The sequence below is a fragment of the Amyelois transitella genome, chromosome 5, assembly GCF_032362555.1.
Source record: "Amyelois transitella isolate CPQ chromosome 5, ilAmyTran1.1, whole genome shotgun sequence".
Classification (NCBI taxonomy): domain Eukaryota; kingdom Metazoa; phylum Arthropoda; class Insecta; order Lepidoptera; family Pyralidae; genus Amyelois; species Amyelois transitella.
The window spans coordinates 10,776,628-10,791,984 of record NC_083508.1 but is presented as its reverse complement, the minus strand read 5'-3'; the positions used below and the strand labels follow the sequence as shown (position 1 = coordinate 10,791,984).

Genomic DNA, 15,357 nt, shown 5'->3' with positions numbered 1-15,357 from the left:
CGCAGAGACTACCTCTTTCTACTTGCCACTATCTCTGCATACTTCTTTCGCTTCATCCACATTCATAACTCTCTTCATGCAATCGGCGGTTTCGGGAACATCAACATTTCATCGGTTTTAGAAAAAAACAACATTCAATTTCTGTTCTGGTGGGTATATGGGGAAATCCTCTCTTAGTAAATCCCTAGACTAAGGCCCTGTGCCCTGCATGCCAGATTTGAAATTTCTAGACGCAGCGATTTGAGCTGTGCGTTGCAATCAAAAAAGACAAATCATAGAGTCACGTTATTTTTGATTGCACGGATAGGTACCTAGTTAGAAAAACGGAGAATGACTAAAATGTGAATATTTTGTGGGAGGCCACTTCATTCGTCAGCGAATGTGCGATACTTTGCATTGGTTCGAATAAAACTGCCACGCCCGCCACACCTTTTCTATAATATGTATAAACCCGATACCTATGGTATAAATCTTTTGATAAATATTTTACGAACTGATGATGTTAGTTTGCTTTGTTTGTTTGTAATATCTTTATTGCATAGAAATTTACACAGTAACAAGAAAATATATTTATTCATTGCAAGGGATGTTTTTTTTTTGATCCACGGACAGAAACGAAGTAGTCCTTTTCTCCTTTTACGACTTCTATTCCACAAGAATTGCTGTTAGTTACTTTAAACCTACTGTAATAATTTATGAATTCAGTGCTTACGTCAAGTGTTTAGTCATTAAAAAAACCGTTAGCATAAAGACTCGCTAAACTCATCCGTCGTAAAATCATTCTAGTACATTGACTTCTATTTCTAGTGTGAAAACGACCCTTATTAATGCAGCAATTATAAGAGAAACCACTCGCATCTTTTTCCAGGATGTCGTAAGAGGCGACTAAGGGATAGCCTAATAATATTGGGATTCTTCTATTAGGCGATAGGCTAGCAACCTGCCACTGTTTGAATCTCAATTACGTCTTTATGCAATTCAGCTGAAAGTGGCCCTTCAGACTCTGTCTACCCCGTAAGGATTATATGTAGTATAATATTAAAAAAGAATTATTTTTTTTGCTCAAAATATTTCACGTTTACACGAACAAGAGACGCGGTTTGTTTTGGAAAGGCATCGTTTCGTTTGCATACAAACAAAACATTGCTAAACATGTTTGGCAAGATTTTTTGCACACATTAATGCACGCTCGTTTTTTCGTACAGTCAACCACATATCAAGTTACAATAAATGGAATTCTAAGACGCGGTAATAGAGGTGAATTTGCTAGGTGTAAATAAGGGTTGATGTGTTGTTCACTTCACAAATGAACGTAGCATTTCTGACGTGTGAACGGTTTTTATCTAGTTCTTAAAATATGAAGCGATGGACTGAGATCACGTTTGGTCTATATATTCATATGAACTTGTAACTCTTAATGATTTTTAGTTACTAGCTCTTGCCAGCCACTAATTTATATATCCTTTATTGTTACAATTTGTAAACTACCTACAGTAATAGTATTAACTAACAGTCAACCATTGGGTTAAGCAGAGAACCTTTATATTTAATCCACTTTGTCTTAAATCTCTATAATTTTAAAATCGTTACGTTAATCTGTAAAGTTTCATTAAATTCATTAATACATAGTTTATTATGTTTAAAAATATTTATCCTTACATTATATGCCAATCAATAAGCCTGGAAAGTGACTAAATCTGAACCTTAAAAAAATATAGACATATTTAAGAATAGAATTGAAATCCCAATTTGAGTGTGAAGCGTAATGACCGTCTTAGCCATATTATCTCTGAATGCTAGATATGAGCTAGACACCAACGCAATTGTTTACCACGAAAAATGATGTCACCTTGTTGTGTGATAAAGTTAAGAGGGTTTAACAGTAGAATAAACAACTAAAAATTGTTGGTATGATATGTCTTTTGAGAAAATGAAATAGATGTTTTTTTTTTATTATCATTTGACTTAAGTCAAGTGCAATTTGCGCCTTTGCGCGCGTAACGTAAACGCAGAAGAACCTATAGGTTTGAGGCGACATGCTTCTGAGGGTCGGGCCCCAAATACCAATAATACCCAGCAAATATAAATGCGAAAGTAAGTTTATTTGTTGGCTCTACACGCGTTACCAAATTAACTTTTGCGCGCGTTATTTCTTGAAATTTTGTGTACCTATATGCACTTGTCATCCCGGTAAAAACTATAATTCCCGTGGGATTTGCGAAAAACCTGTATTCTTTTGTGGGCAGCGCTAATTTCGCGCGGTCTTAGCAGCGGGTGAAAGCTGGTAAAAGATAAACCAATGTAACATTCAGCATGTATCTCACAGTTTTGCTGTGCATAAAAATAGAATGAATTGTTAAACAAAAATGAGAGCATCAAATCCGTTCTCCCAGTTGCTAATTTTAGCTCGCAATGATTTATTTATTTTCTTATCTATACGAGTTTTTATTTTTGTGTCTCGTAGTGTTTTGTTTAACCGATCGCAAAAAAATATTATTGGCAGTCTCTATGGTCAGTTTTTAGAAACTAAAGTTGAAGGTGGCTGCTTATTCTCACAGAGCAAAATATTTTCGACAGTTGGTGCGGCGTTGAAGTGCGGTGCTCTGTGCTGTTTCTAAACAAGCCTGTCATCTTCTCGGCGTAGGAATGCTCCATGATAAAAGAAGAAATCTTTATTTTTACCCAGAAAGATATTGCTAAAAATGTATTATTGTCAGTGTTCATTTTAAATTGTGAATCATCAATCCAACCTCGGATATTTGCTAGGTACATGAATGATAACAATATGATTCATACATACATACATACATACATACATATACCTATGTTCTTTCTAACTAACCCAGTCATACTGTAACCGACTGATCGACGACTGTGACGCACTTTCTGAACACACTTGATTCAGCTAATATACCTACTGAGGCATGAGAAAAACATTCAAATTTTACAGTAAAAACATTCTGATCTCCAGTAATGAGTAAATGAAAATGAATAAACTTATAAAGAGTCCCACGACAGGAACAAATGGAGAAAGACCAGACGACAACACAAAAAAATCACAGAAAAAAATAAATTCAATCATATATCCTTGAGCCACAGACAACATGACCTAGAAGCCTTACAAAGAACCGGAATATTTGGACCGGCTGTATCGGCAGAATCGATTGCAACTGGAGCAGGATAAGATACATATTTTAGGAGCTGGCCTGATAATATCTTGCTAAATCGTAGATCTGACCTAGTCTTTAAAAGTGGAGAATATTATAAGCATGGACTGAAATCCGAGGACTTCAGTTCACGCTATAATATTTGTGAAATTGTATTCTGTGAAGAAAAGATTTGAATAAATAATGAATTTCAATAAAAGAATATTTTCTATAAGGGTTTATAGAGCTAAAACTATAATTATGACACTAAGATTTATGTTGAAGGACAATTAACAACCATATGTGACAGTATGGTATTGTTTGGTCGAATAAGCTAGGTGAGATATAAATTCTTTACGTCTTTATGCATAGCATTGCATTCTTAGGATTGTATACAGCATACACATAAAAGTTGAAATAATAATATTTTCTGATTACCGCAAAAAATCATTGCTCAATCAGGTCATCCAACTATATGATGCAGCGTAACTTATTTCAAGGCTATTTGGACTGAACATTCTAGTCCACATTGCACGTGATACTATCTCAGTTTTGTATGCTGTATATTTTTTAGTAACAAATAATCTTTAGTCTTTTTAATTCTCAGTGTATTGAATTTCAGAGATTACACGGTCATTGGCTTCAGGCTTCTGTATAGAATTTCATGTGTTATTTAACAAGCAAATGTTAAAGTTACCTGTTCACTGATTCTATTATTGGAATCTATTTTTGAGAAAATTCTGGAATAAAGTTCTTTGTTTATGTAAAATGTATTGCAGTTTGAAAAGTCCCAGATAAAATACGTGCGCGTTTAATACCTATATTATTCACTAGAGGCCGCCCGCGACTTCGTCCACATGGAAACCCTATCAATCCCGCGGGAACTCCGGGATAAAAAGATAAAAATAGCTTTTATGTTATTCTGGGTCTTCAACTACCTACATACCAAATTCCACCGTAATCGGTTCAGTAGTTTTTGCGTGAAAGAGTAACAAACATCCATTCTTACCTACTCACAAACTTTCGCATTTATAATATTAGTAGGATAAACTGAGTAGAGTTGTTGATTAGGTAACCTTAGAAGATAAATATTGATTTATAAGCTTTTGTCATCGTTATAAGAATCTTTGTACTAGAGAAATAATGGGTGCCATTATTATGAAATCTTAGACAGGACATCAGATAAAACATACTGAAAAGAAATTACCCAATTACAGAGCTAAGAGAAAAAGTCAAGTAACGATTACAGAAGCTCAAGGCATTCTGTAGGCTTTCAAGTTTGCCTTTTACATTTGCGTAACAAAATAAATAATATATTCCATTCAGGTTAACCTTGGATCTTTACCCATACACCATACAATTCTTTGGCTGATTTCACGCTCATGATGGCGTGTCCCCGGTAATTTATTACGCATGTCCTGGTGCTATTATCTTTGAGTGTACCTACTAGCTAGATGACCGTGTGATACTAAATAAATTGTAATGTTTCTACCTGTGGCATAAGACCATTGTAATAAAAAACTGAATGGCAAAATGCTGGTTGACTGGAAGAGATCCATTCATGGGATAAGTCCGCCATTACAAGTGATTTGTTTCTTTTATAACTATATACTATTTTCTTGTTACTGTGTAAATTTCTATGCAATATAGATATTAAAATCAAACAAACATGTTTTCATGTCCAACTGTGTTCCCTGATTTAGTTATGTTTTGTTGGAATATAAGTGCAAACAATCCAAAAAACCTGACATAATTACAAATGAACTTGACAGTGTTAAAATTTAAAAAAATTGTGTCCTCCAAAAATAAAGTGATGTTCCCCAACAACAATTCTAACTCCTATAACAAGAATATTTCCATTACATTCCCATTTCCGTGTACAGTGCCGTGTGGTTCCCGGCACCAATAAAAAAAAGAAGAGGACCACTCCATCTCGTTCCCATGGATGTCGTAAAAGGCGACTAAGGGATAGGCTTATAAACTTGGGATTCTTCTTTTAGGCGATGGGCTAGCAACCCGTCACTGTTTGAATCTCAATTCTATCATTTAGCCAAACAGCTGAACGTGGCATATCAGTCTTTTCAAGACTGTTGGCTCTGTCTACCCCGTAAGGGATAAAGACGTGATCATATGTATGTATGTACATTCCCATTTCCTTTGTCACCTCTCAATTTATAATATATCTACCAATTTTTTTTTTATCTTTACTTTCCGAGCCATTCACCTCCACCCGAAGTAAAAATTCAAAGTACACGATGTCAATCGGTGTCGTCAAAACCTATTAGGCATTTCCTTGATATTTCTAATTCCTCACTTACTGCAAGTGGAGTAAGTAAGCTAATGGTCATTACTGGACGGAAACGACCATTAACGAGGAGATGGCCGCTGGCGCGTGTCAAAGGTCAGCCTGACTTCACCTCGCAATTGACTGCGTTCGTAGCATATTTTGATGTGAGATGATTTTTGATTTAACAGGAAGATTGTCTTATTGAGTGGTTTGTAATAACGGCAAGTAACTGATAATTTAGCCTGTCCTGTAAAAAGATTTGGCAAAGTTATTGGTGCATTTCACTATGTGTATGCTGTAACTAGATGGGTGGTGTCATTCGGGTGAATAAATTGACCAATTATGTCGTCATTTCGCTTTAAAACATTCTATTATCATCCCCAGGGACCAATAATTCGATGTAAATTAAGGGCTATTCACATTGGAGTCTGTTCACCGTGATACCTATAGGCGATTTAGATTTGGATTAAATCAAATTATAACAGTCGCCTTTCTGGAAACCGCCTAACTTTATTTCTTCCGTCTTAGATAACCTACAGTACGTAAGACTTAGTGGTAGGAACTTTATTCTGACAGAAATCACATGGAACGATGTAATATGAAATCATCTCCTCAGCTTTTCCCTTTATTTTTAAAACTAAATCGAATTTTAGACATTCAAACTGGATGGACTTTACCTATGGTAAAAACCATTTACCGATCATCTCAATGACAAATCCATTATGTTTTCATACTAAACCACCGAATCATTATATGTAGTCTGCCATACCAATGTAAGTTGGTACCTCAACCTAATTTATTTATTTTCCTGTTCGCACAATGCGGCTCGTTTTTAGCGTCGGGCACTGAAGATAAATTTTGTTGCTAATTTTGAGTTTCGTGGGCGGTCACGCGCCTGTACCGGTTCTTCAAAGGAGATGATTTAACACAGTTCACTGGCTATTAAATGTATTTTTACTGATTTATCTATTCAATTTTGTTCATAAAAATATTTAGCACCTTAATATTATATCTACTCATAAGTATTATATGTGTAATAGTTAAGATTTATTTATAGTAATGTATTGAAAACTAGGTTAGCTCGCAAAATCCCATTAATTTGCGTTCCTGTTGGATATCTTAACTATCCTAATGAACCCTTGACATTAGCCTTTTCACTTCTGTAGTATTGGCACGTGCGAAAAGCTATCGCTGTTTCACTTTTCAAACGGGACAGCGATCGTATTTCGCACGATAAAAACGGGAAATTTTTTAAGGATTTCTAATTTCATACTAGCGGCTTGGGCTAACGCTGTAATTTCAACCATCGGTTAACAAATGCCGCATGATTCATGATTTATGCTTGAGAAATTGTAAACACGTTATTGCTTCAATCACGTGATTTTATGGCATCATAACTGTATTAGGTTCATTTCCCCCGACATTTACATTGGTTTTCGACATACTATTATGAAATTGTATTTAAATATCAGTAATTTTTGACTGTATTGTATCGTCGGCAATTGACAATTTGTTAATAAACGCAATGTGGTTTAGCAAAACGTAGTAGGTAGGTATGCTCAGCTTGTGGCAATGGAAAGTGAAAGACATAGTCATAACATCTGTTTACCCTGAAAGAGGCATGACGTTGGGTTTTTAACGATAATGCTTGAATATTTACAAAGCTGTAGGTAGTTACATTTGAAACCACAAGTTTTTAAATATATTGACGGTGATAGTGAATTCCCAGAATGTTTTCACACTCACACAAGCGCAAATGTGATAAAACTCCTGACTGATAAGTAGGTATAACAGACTATTCCATTTAGAACATGTACCACAATATAGAGCATGCGACATAGCTATTTTTTTTTTTCACAAGCAGGTTAGTATGAATTTTCAAAAAGCGTGTAAAACTTATATGTATTTGTCTCATTTTCACTCTTTATCATTCAAGTTTAACTAAAATACATTTTTAAGACGTGGTTAAAGATAGTCTAAATATAAAAAGAGGACACTAACTGACTAACTGATATATCAACACCCGACCCAAACCGCTGGGTTTGGCCTTCCGGATATAGGTTCCTTATGTGTTGTAGGGTGCACTAAGGGAGGATTACACAAAATTCTCGCGGGAATGAATATAAACGGGAAATCTCGCTTTACGTGGGCTCATTCGCTGGTTTAGTCTACAAATTTTTACAGCTGTAGTTATGATTTTGTGGTTACCTAACTGCAAAAGAATACAATTGTAAATTTATCAAAGAAGAATGTGAATGACTGACTGACATATCAACGCACAGGTCAAACCGCTAGGTCTAGACTTGAAAGGCGTGTAGATTCTTTGTGGTCTAAGGGTGAACTAAGAGATTTTCCTGGAATTCCCGCGGGAACAGGAATTATGTTGATTTTTCGATTAACGCAGACAACCTCTAGTCTCCAATAACAGCAAGACATCAGAGGTCGCGCTTTCTGATAAGTGGGTTAAGGACTTTACAGAGCAAGCGCAGAGATATGTCGCCACAAGTAGGTACAAACTTTATACGTTTTTTTTATTTTTTTTACCCGGATTAAATTACACAGATTGAGTTAGCCTCGAAGTAAGTTCGAGACTTGTGTTACGAGATACTAACTCAACGATACTATGTTTTATAATAAATACTTATATAGATAAACATCCAAGACCCAGGCCAATCTTCATGCCCTGGCCGGGATTCGAATCCGGGACCTCCGGTGACACAGACAAGCGCACTACCGCTGCGCCACAGAGGCCGTCAAACGTAACAATACGTATATAAATAGTATAATGGGGTAGCCTCACCGTGTGAATCCCAGCACTATAGAAAAGGTCAGTTACTATTTTATTACAGGTATGGAGTATGGATTAAGAAAAGTACAAATAACTCACAGTGACTATCATACAGTGATTCTCCTTGACAGCACCACAGCATCCAAAGAAGGCGACTATGAACACGATGACTCCGACGATGATAAGAACAATGGGGCCCGATGTGTAGAAGTTCTCATCTGTCAAGTCCACATATGGAGCGGCTTTGATTTCCGCCCTGATGCCCACTATGAGAATAAACAGTCCAGTCGCCTGAAAGTATGTTTTTATTGTTAAAAAAATATTTAATTACAGAAATATAACAAGAATTTACATTGATGTGCATTTGATATAATTATGCCAAAAGTAAATATGTTATTAGGCTGCTGTTAACCTGGCCTTTCTGTCTTTTCGAGACTGTTGACTCTGACTACCCCGCAAGGGATATAGCCGTTATTAAGTGTATGTAAGGTGCTCTTTAAGAGAGAACTTAAGATGCCTTGTCAAAAGATTAAATGCAAATAAATTGACATGTAATACCTTACCCAAAAACGCTTTGTTTCATGCGTAAAATGTAGGAAAGACGTTTCAAAATATAAGATAATATGTCTCTAGTTCTTTAGGTAAGTACATGAATTGGTAAGTGTGGCCGTTATGTTCATAAAACGGTCATTTTATATTATCATTATCCTCTTGGGAGTATGACTATGATTTGGATTTGCCCACCTTGGGGAGATCATGTTAATTGTATTGAGAAACTCTTGAATTACACCTGAGACATGAGTTCCTCATAATTAGATTTAAGGGGAACTTGACCCAACTTGTTGAAAGTGCATTATCATGTAAGTTGGCTTTTAGCTACTCAGACTGTCTTGATTTTAGGTTACTTTTGGATTTTGCCATTAAAATAATAGTTACATTGTAACAAAATAAAACTCTTTCAAATAAATTATGGCCATGTAAACATTATCATTGTACACTTATGTTAGGTACAAATAATCAGCAATTTAATTTCTTATCAATTTACTAATGAAGGATAATGTGTACATTTTACAAATATTTTGATGGTGACCGTTGCACCATATTTAATGTATGTGTGTCTGAGTCAGTGTTTTACGATGAAATACTTTCTTGTGCCTAGATAGTTAGTAGTAAGGAGAAAATAAGATCATCATCAGATCAGAAGATAATCATTAAAGATTAGCAGCTTTTTCAATAAGTAAATTAAAAACGTAAGATCATAACAAATATATATCAAAGACGGTAGATACCACTTACCGCAAACAAGAGATTGAAAAGAAACAGCAGGTATTTCACACAGGACATTCCACAGCTTAAAGCCATTGTTTTATGTTGAAAATGATCGCTTATAAGCCTTGATCTGCAACAAAGAAAAAACTACGTAATCCTTGATAATGACAAGACAACACAAGTGGCATCCATCGATTTATTGCGTCGCACTAGTAACAAAACTAACAAACAATGCCCTCAAAAGGCATTTTAGATTTCCAACGCATAGAAAAAAATAATTTATGTACTAGAATTAACGACAAATATGTAAAGTTGGTAAAACGGGAGGTGAAAAATGTGTGTTTACCGCTCAATCGAAGAAAAACAAAATAAAAATTCCGACCCGCAAAATACAACCACCACTCGCGTGAGTTAAACAATTACTGGGTTACCATACGACGAAACTGTGACGAACGCAACCTTGTTGACATGTTGCCAGTTTTTCCTAAATGGTTTTTGGGCCTATTAAGGGTACTACTCACTTTGCAATTTGTCTCTGTGACTTGGATGCTTCGCGGTCGCAGGCGCACTACTCAGTCACTTTGCCACCATTATTTGAACTGTTAATGTATTGACAATGCCCATAAATACATTAAAAAGAAATAATTTTAAAAAGTTCGTTACATATTACCGTAGAACATTTTAAATAAATAATAAATAGTATATTATTATAAAAATAAAGTTTAAAATCAAGATGATGATGAAATTGTAACTGAAAATCTCTGAAATCACGACAATTAGCCTAAAATTTTTTCTTTTCACTATAAGTACAAGTCACTTACCTAAGAGGCACAACCATTAATTGTACAACGATTTATTTATAATTAATATAAATAAGTAGGTACTCTAAGTTGTACAACCCACGACCAATACCTATTTACGCTGCAGTCAGTCGCAGCGACCTGCATTTCTTTTGTAACTTGTCTACTCACACAGTAATTTGGTCTCACGGAGATCAAGTCGCAGGGCTGTACATAGTGAGTAGAGCCCTTATTTTTTCCCCCAACTATTTCGTTTCCGGTTGAATTGCATCCGGAAACGGCAAAGATAGGACGCGCGCTTTTATGAATTCATAACAAAATACAATTGTCTATGCTTTTGTAAACTACGTAGGTACGGTAGGTAGGTACGTTTTTAGTATTTAAACTTACCATTGCCATACAAAATGGCAATGCTGCCAGCCTTCTGGCTACACTCCCGAAAGATGATGCTATGTAGGGACTGTACAATTTTTAAATTTAATTTTTCTTTATAATTATATTATATTATTTATAAGTAGTTTGTGTTTGTATTCAGTTTCAGTATGATTAATTTTCGATTAATTGTATAATATCTTCCAAGATAAACATCCAAATACTTACTTCTACTTCTACCTCTTTCCTAATTCTAACATGTTTAATGTTGATTTAAAATTTCTATTATATTTTCAGTCCAGATTAGATGAAGCTGTCAAGATAGGTGAGATATTGGGCAGTGTCGAGATAAAATTATCTCAATTTTTTAGTTAACGTGACACTTTTGGTGTAAGCTACACTTACGTAAAAACAGATTTGCCCTTAAATAAAATAAAATGAAAGTGTTGAAGTTTCTTAAATCAGTGAGATACTCGTTAGCAGCGTTAAATGGATTATTTTTGGTAATTATCTATTATTTGTTACCTACTTAATAATACCTATAAGCGTTTTCACTGATTTCGGTAAACGCTGCACCTATTTATACATATATGTATATTGTTTATTTATTGTAGTTTTTATGTATGTTTTTTGTGCAGGTACATTTATACAATATTTTGTACAATAGGGTTTAAATAAAATAAATAAATATATATAATATTTTGTCCTTGCTAGTGCAAAATATGTATATAGTACAATACATATTTTGCACCAGCAAGTATCTAATACTCATGAAATTTTAGGAGTCCTAAAAGTTTTACCTGCCAACTTGGCTTATTTTCTGCCTGGCAAATTTCATTATGTTATTTTGGTGTAATGTTAGTACAGACATACAGAGGGATGAACCCATCCAATTTCCCCATCGGTTTCCGAAACCCACTTGAAAGATAAATGCACAATAAAGAAAAGTATTCCAACACAAACAACATAACGTTTGGGTTCCCGCCAAAATGTCCAAAAGAATGGGTCATATCATAAGCTCAAAACACACCAACTGTTGATTTTGAAACGGGGTTTATGAACGAAGGTTCATAAACCCTTTTTTTACTTTTAAGCGGCCAAGTTGCTATAAGAACTTTTTTTTCTATGATTTTTTAATATTTACTGGTCCACTGTTTACTACCAAACTGCATATTTTCTTTTTACTGTCCATGTATTCAGCTCACAGGTCTCCTTTTACTCACGGTTGGCGCGGTGGTCCTTGTGACATACTTGGAGTACGAGTTGGTCATAACGCAGAAGTTCTTCAGCCTGTCCGGGCTGGTTATAGCCACAGGAGTTATAATTGTTTTCACCGTCATCCTTGGCTTCTATGGCGCGATATCGGAGCAGTTCTATGTTATCCTTGGGGTTAGTATGAGTACAGAAGGGTACTTTAATGTTACTTTAAACAAGCTTAGGTATAGGAAAGACAAATGTAATGAGATAGAGCCCAAAAATAAAACATTTGGATAAAAGAAAAAAAATATATATAATAATAGTATAAACATCTGACCCCTCTAGGCGCTCCATTTAACTTCAACAACAAGTTAGCTCTTAGATATATGAAAAATATTAGAAGATGGTAGGTACATACTTAAGGAATTGATTGGTTTCGATACCTTGCAAAGGATGAAAAGGTCAGACGTGAGTATTTTGGTGAAAAACCTGACTTGATCCATCTGAGATCATGGTCAAATGGTCAAACCTGGAGTTCTTCAGTGAAATGAAGACGCAACTGGAACTAACACCTAAGACATGATGAAAGAACCACTTGATTGTACCTACCTAACATATTATTAACAGTAACATTGCTCTTTTGATTCGTCAGGATGCAATTAGAGGTATTATAAGTAGGTACATTGTGGTTGCTTTTTAGAATGTTTTTTAAACACCTGTTTCTTCAAATTATTTTAAACTAATTAATAAAAATATTCAAATATAACAGCAGACATTTATTGTACAAAGTTACTGGAATGACTTTTGATATTGGTCCGAAGATAATTCCCTGCAGAAGCCAATTGTAACAGTGACTTATTTTTATTTCAAAATAATTGATTCAATTGATTTTTCCGACTGGTAAGCACCATTTAGGTATAACAAATACTAACCGATAAAGTTCAACTTATCGTTTCCTAAGTATATTCTGTAAAAACTATAGAGTTAAAAGATTCTTTATTGTTAGTAAAGTTTTGAAGAATTTTCCGTTCCACTACCTACTTAGATTATCGATATCGAGTAATACACGTAATGTTCGCGGTCATGTCATGTGTTTTTTTACATTTTATATCTGTGAAGGACAAGTTTAGATAAAGAAGATGAGCTCTGCGGGAGTTTTTGATTCATATACCAAAACACTACTAAATGTAATTTGACTTAATATTATAATTTGGGCCCTAAATGTTTTTTAAACTGAGTATTTAATAATAAGAAAACGCCGTTTCGCCCGCGCTAAGCTAAACATAAAATCCAATAGGTATGTCCGTTCTTGCAGGAGTTTTGGGATATCTCTCTTAGTGCACGTTAGAAAGTCTATCAGTTTCCTCTTTAAATTAAGCTGATACATATCTGGAGTAATATATACCTACCTGTTTGCTGCCAAAATAAACAAAAGAAAATCTTTAAATTAATTGAATATGTATGTTGTATCCGTTTTTATTGTTCTTCGTTTCAGTACGTAGTGATGCTGCTAATAGTCCTTATATTCGAGATATCAGCGGCAGTGGTGAGCTTCAAACTGAAAAACAGCGCATCTTCAGAGATCAGGTCTACCATGCAGGAAGCGCGGCAGCAATACGAAACAAGACGGGAGATCACTATACTGTGGGACGACATGCAAATAGCTGTGAGTTGAAATTGTCTAGTTATTTAATGAAGTGTGATAATAAGTTTGAAGATGAAGAACAGCGCATCTTCAGAGATCAGGGCTACCATGCAGGAAGCGAGAAAGCAGTACGACATAAGACGGGAGATCACTATACTGTGGGACGACATGCAAATAGCTGTGAGTTGAAATTGTCTAGTTATTTAATGAAGTGTGATAATAAGTTTGAAGATGAAGAACAGCGCATCTTCAGAGATCAGGGCTACCATGCAGGAAGCGAGAAAGCAGTACGACATAAGACGGGAGATCACTATACTGTGGGACGACATGCAAATAGCTGTGAGTTGAAATTGTCTAGTTATTTAATGAAGTGTGATAATAATCATGAAGATGAAGAACAGGGCATCTTCAGAGATCAGGGCTACCATGCAGGAAGCGAGACAGCAGTACGACACAAGACGGTAGGTGACTATACTGTGAGATGACTGTGAGTTCGTGCTAAACGTACTAGCCATAAACTCAAAAAGGTAGATACCGGTCACACGAATACCAAGAAGGTGCGAAAGACTAATCTGATTTAAATTTGGCTGGACCTTCAAGAGTAAAGGCTATCTTTATTTCTTAAAAACTGTGTAAGAGCGAAGCCCCGGGAAGAAGCTGTCATTTGGTAGGTATATCGACGATGCTGAAATTGCTATACCTGTTTGAAAGACAACTTTGTAATCCCAGTATCCTAGAATCAAACTGCATCTTTCAATGATTATTAAATGAAATAAATACATATACCACGCCTTTTGAAAGGGGTAGACAAAGCTAGTTATTTTAAAACCACCCAAAGGTTACAATCATGACTTAATGGTGGATATTAGATTCAAACAGATTGTGACAGTCTTCCCTTTGATCGGCTTTCATAATCTGTGATCCGAACTTCGGATCACAGATTATGAATTATTCCGAACACAAGCAGCTGACACACAATTAGTATGTCTTTCGACATTAATACCTATCTCCAGAAATTAATACCTTCGTATTATTCTAGTTTGAATGCTGCGGAGTGGTAGGCCGTAACGACTGGACCTCCAACAGGATCCCCATCAGCTGTTGCCATATAGACTATGGGACTATTTCACCCTTTTACTGCAACTTAACCAATGCCTACACGACGGGTTGTGCAGAGTCCTTAGGCGAATGGCTGAGTTACAACGCCAACGTCATCGCTGTGACGTCACTCTTAGCATTATCATTCACTGTAAGTTTCCTTCGTAGTTCAGTTGTGATTAACCGCCTTTAAAAATAGGTGGTTCTCAGTTTGACTTGTATGTATGTATGTATATTTGTCCGCGTTTACCTCGCGTTTCGCTGAACCGATTTTGTAACACTCCTTTTTTTAAAAATGTCTGCTATCATCAAAAAGGAGGATATCGATTGGAGGCGCTTCCGTTTTTTATTTTAAATGTTATTGAATTTTTCAGTCATATACAAAATAGATGCTTACACCAATCATAAGTTGACACTACTTTTTATAATTTTGCTCTTTAAAAATGTAAGTTTACAACAAAAATTTATAATATTCAGGTGCTGATAACAGCAGCAGCGGGTTGGTTAGCGTGGAGATCGAAGTTCGAGGAAGTCGAATTGGAATCCTAAATCAAGTTATACTTTTATAATAAAAACTTACTAAAGTAATTCAGTTTTATTCTATTGTAACCCTTAGTTTTAGTACCAATTTAGAAATTCATTTTTGTAACAACATGTTATAAAATATTTAATGTATTTTTTTTAACCCTTTATTTTGATAAAGATAAGTCATATTTTTTCTTTGAAAATTCACGTCTGTAACATAGATTACATAA

The 15,357-nt window shown here is 35.2% G+C and overlaps 2 protein-coding genes across 3 annotated transcripts in view; one reads left to right on the top strand and one right to left on the bottom strand.

Annotated features, from left to right (window-relative positions):
- Positions 1–9,968, bottom strand: part of LOC106134506 (CD63 antigen) — a 515,731-nt gene extending 505,763 nt beyond the window's left edge. The window contains exons 1-3 of one of the 2 annotated variants that reach the window (XM_013334582.2): positions 9,837–9,968; positions 9,518–9,620; positions 8,321–8,512 (exon numbers count right to left, since the gene is read on the bottom strand). In XM_013334582.2, the coding sequence (XP_013190036.1) occupies positions 8,321–8,512; positions 9,518–9,583 (258 nt within the window). In that variant the 5' untranslated portion in view covers positions 9,584–9,620; positions 9,837–9,968. The remainder of the gene's footprint in view (positions 1–8,320; positions 8,513–9,517; positions 9,621–9,836) is intronic. The other variant, XM_060944451.1, reaches the window with a different exon arrangement.
- Positions 9,969–11,003: 1,035 nt separating this feature from the next.
- On the top strand, positions 11,004–15,190 carry LOC106134475 (tetraspanin-9). The gene is made up of 5 exons (XM_013334538.2): positions 11,004–11,165; positions 11,863–12,051; positions 13,355–13,525; positions 14,544–14,753; positions 15,080–15,190. The coding sequence occupies exons 1-5, from the start codon at positions 11,100–11,102 to the stop codon at positions 15,149–15,151; spliced, it is 708 nt and encodes a 235-aa protein (XP_013189992.2). The 5' UTR covers positions 11,004–11,099; the 3' UTR covers positions 15,152–15,190.
- The last annotated feature ends 167 nt before the right edge of the window (positions 15,191–15,357 follow it).

Excerpts from the sequence above, each read along its gene's own strand:
- LOC106134475 (XM_013334538.2), top strand. The coding sequence starts at position 11,100 with ATGAAAGTGTTGAAGTTTCTTAAATCAGTGAGATACTCGTTAGCAGCG. Across the intron at positions 12,052-13,354 it reads AGTTCTATGTTATCCTTGGG|TACGTAGTGATGCTGCTAAT; the intron begins GTTAGTATGAGT and ends TCTTCGTTTCAG. Across the intron at positions 13,526-14,543 it reads GGGACGACATGCAAATAGCT|TTTGAATGCTGCGGAGTGGT; the intron begins GTGAGTTGAAAT and ends GTATTATTCTAG.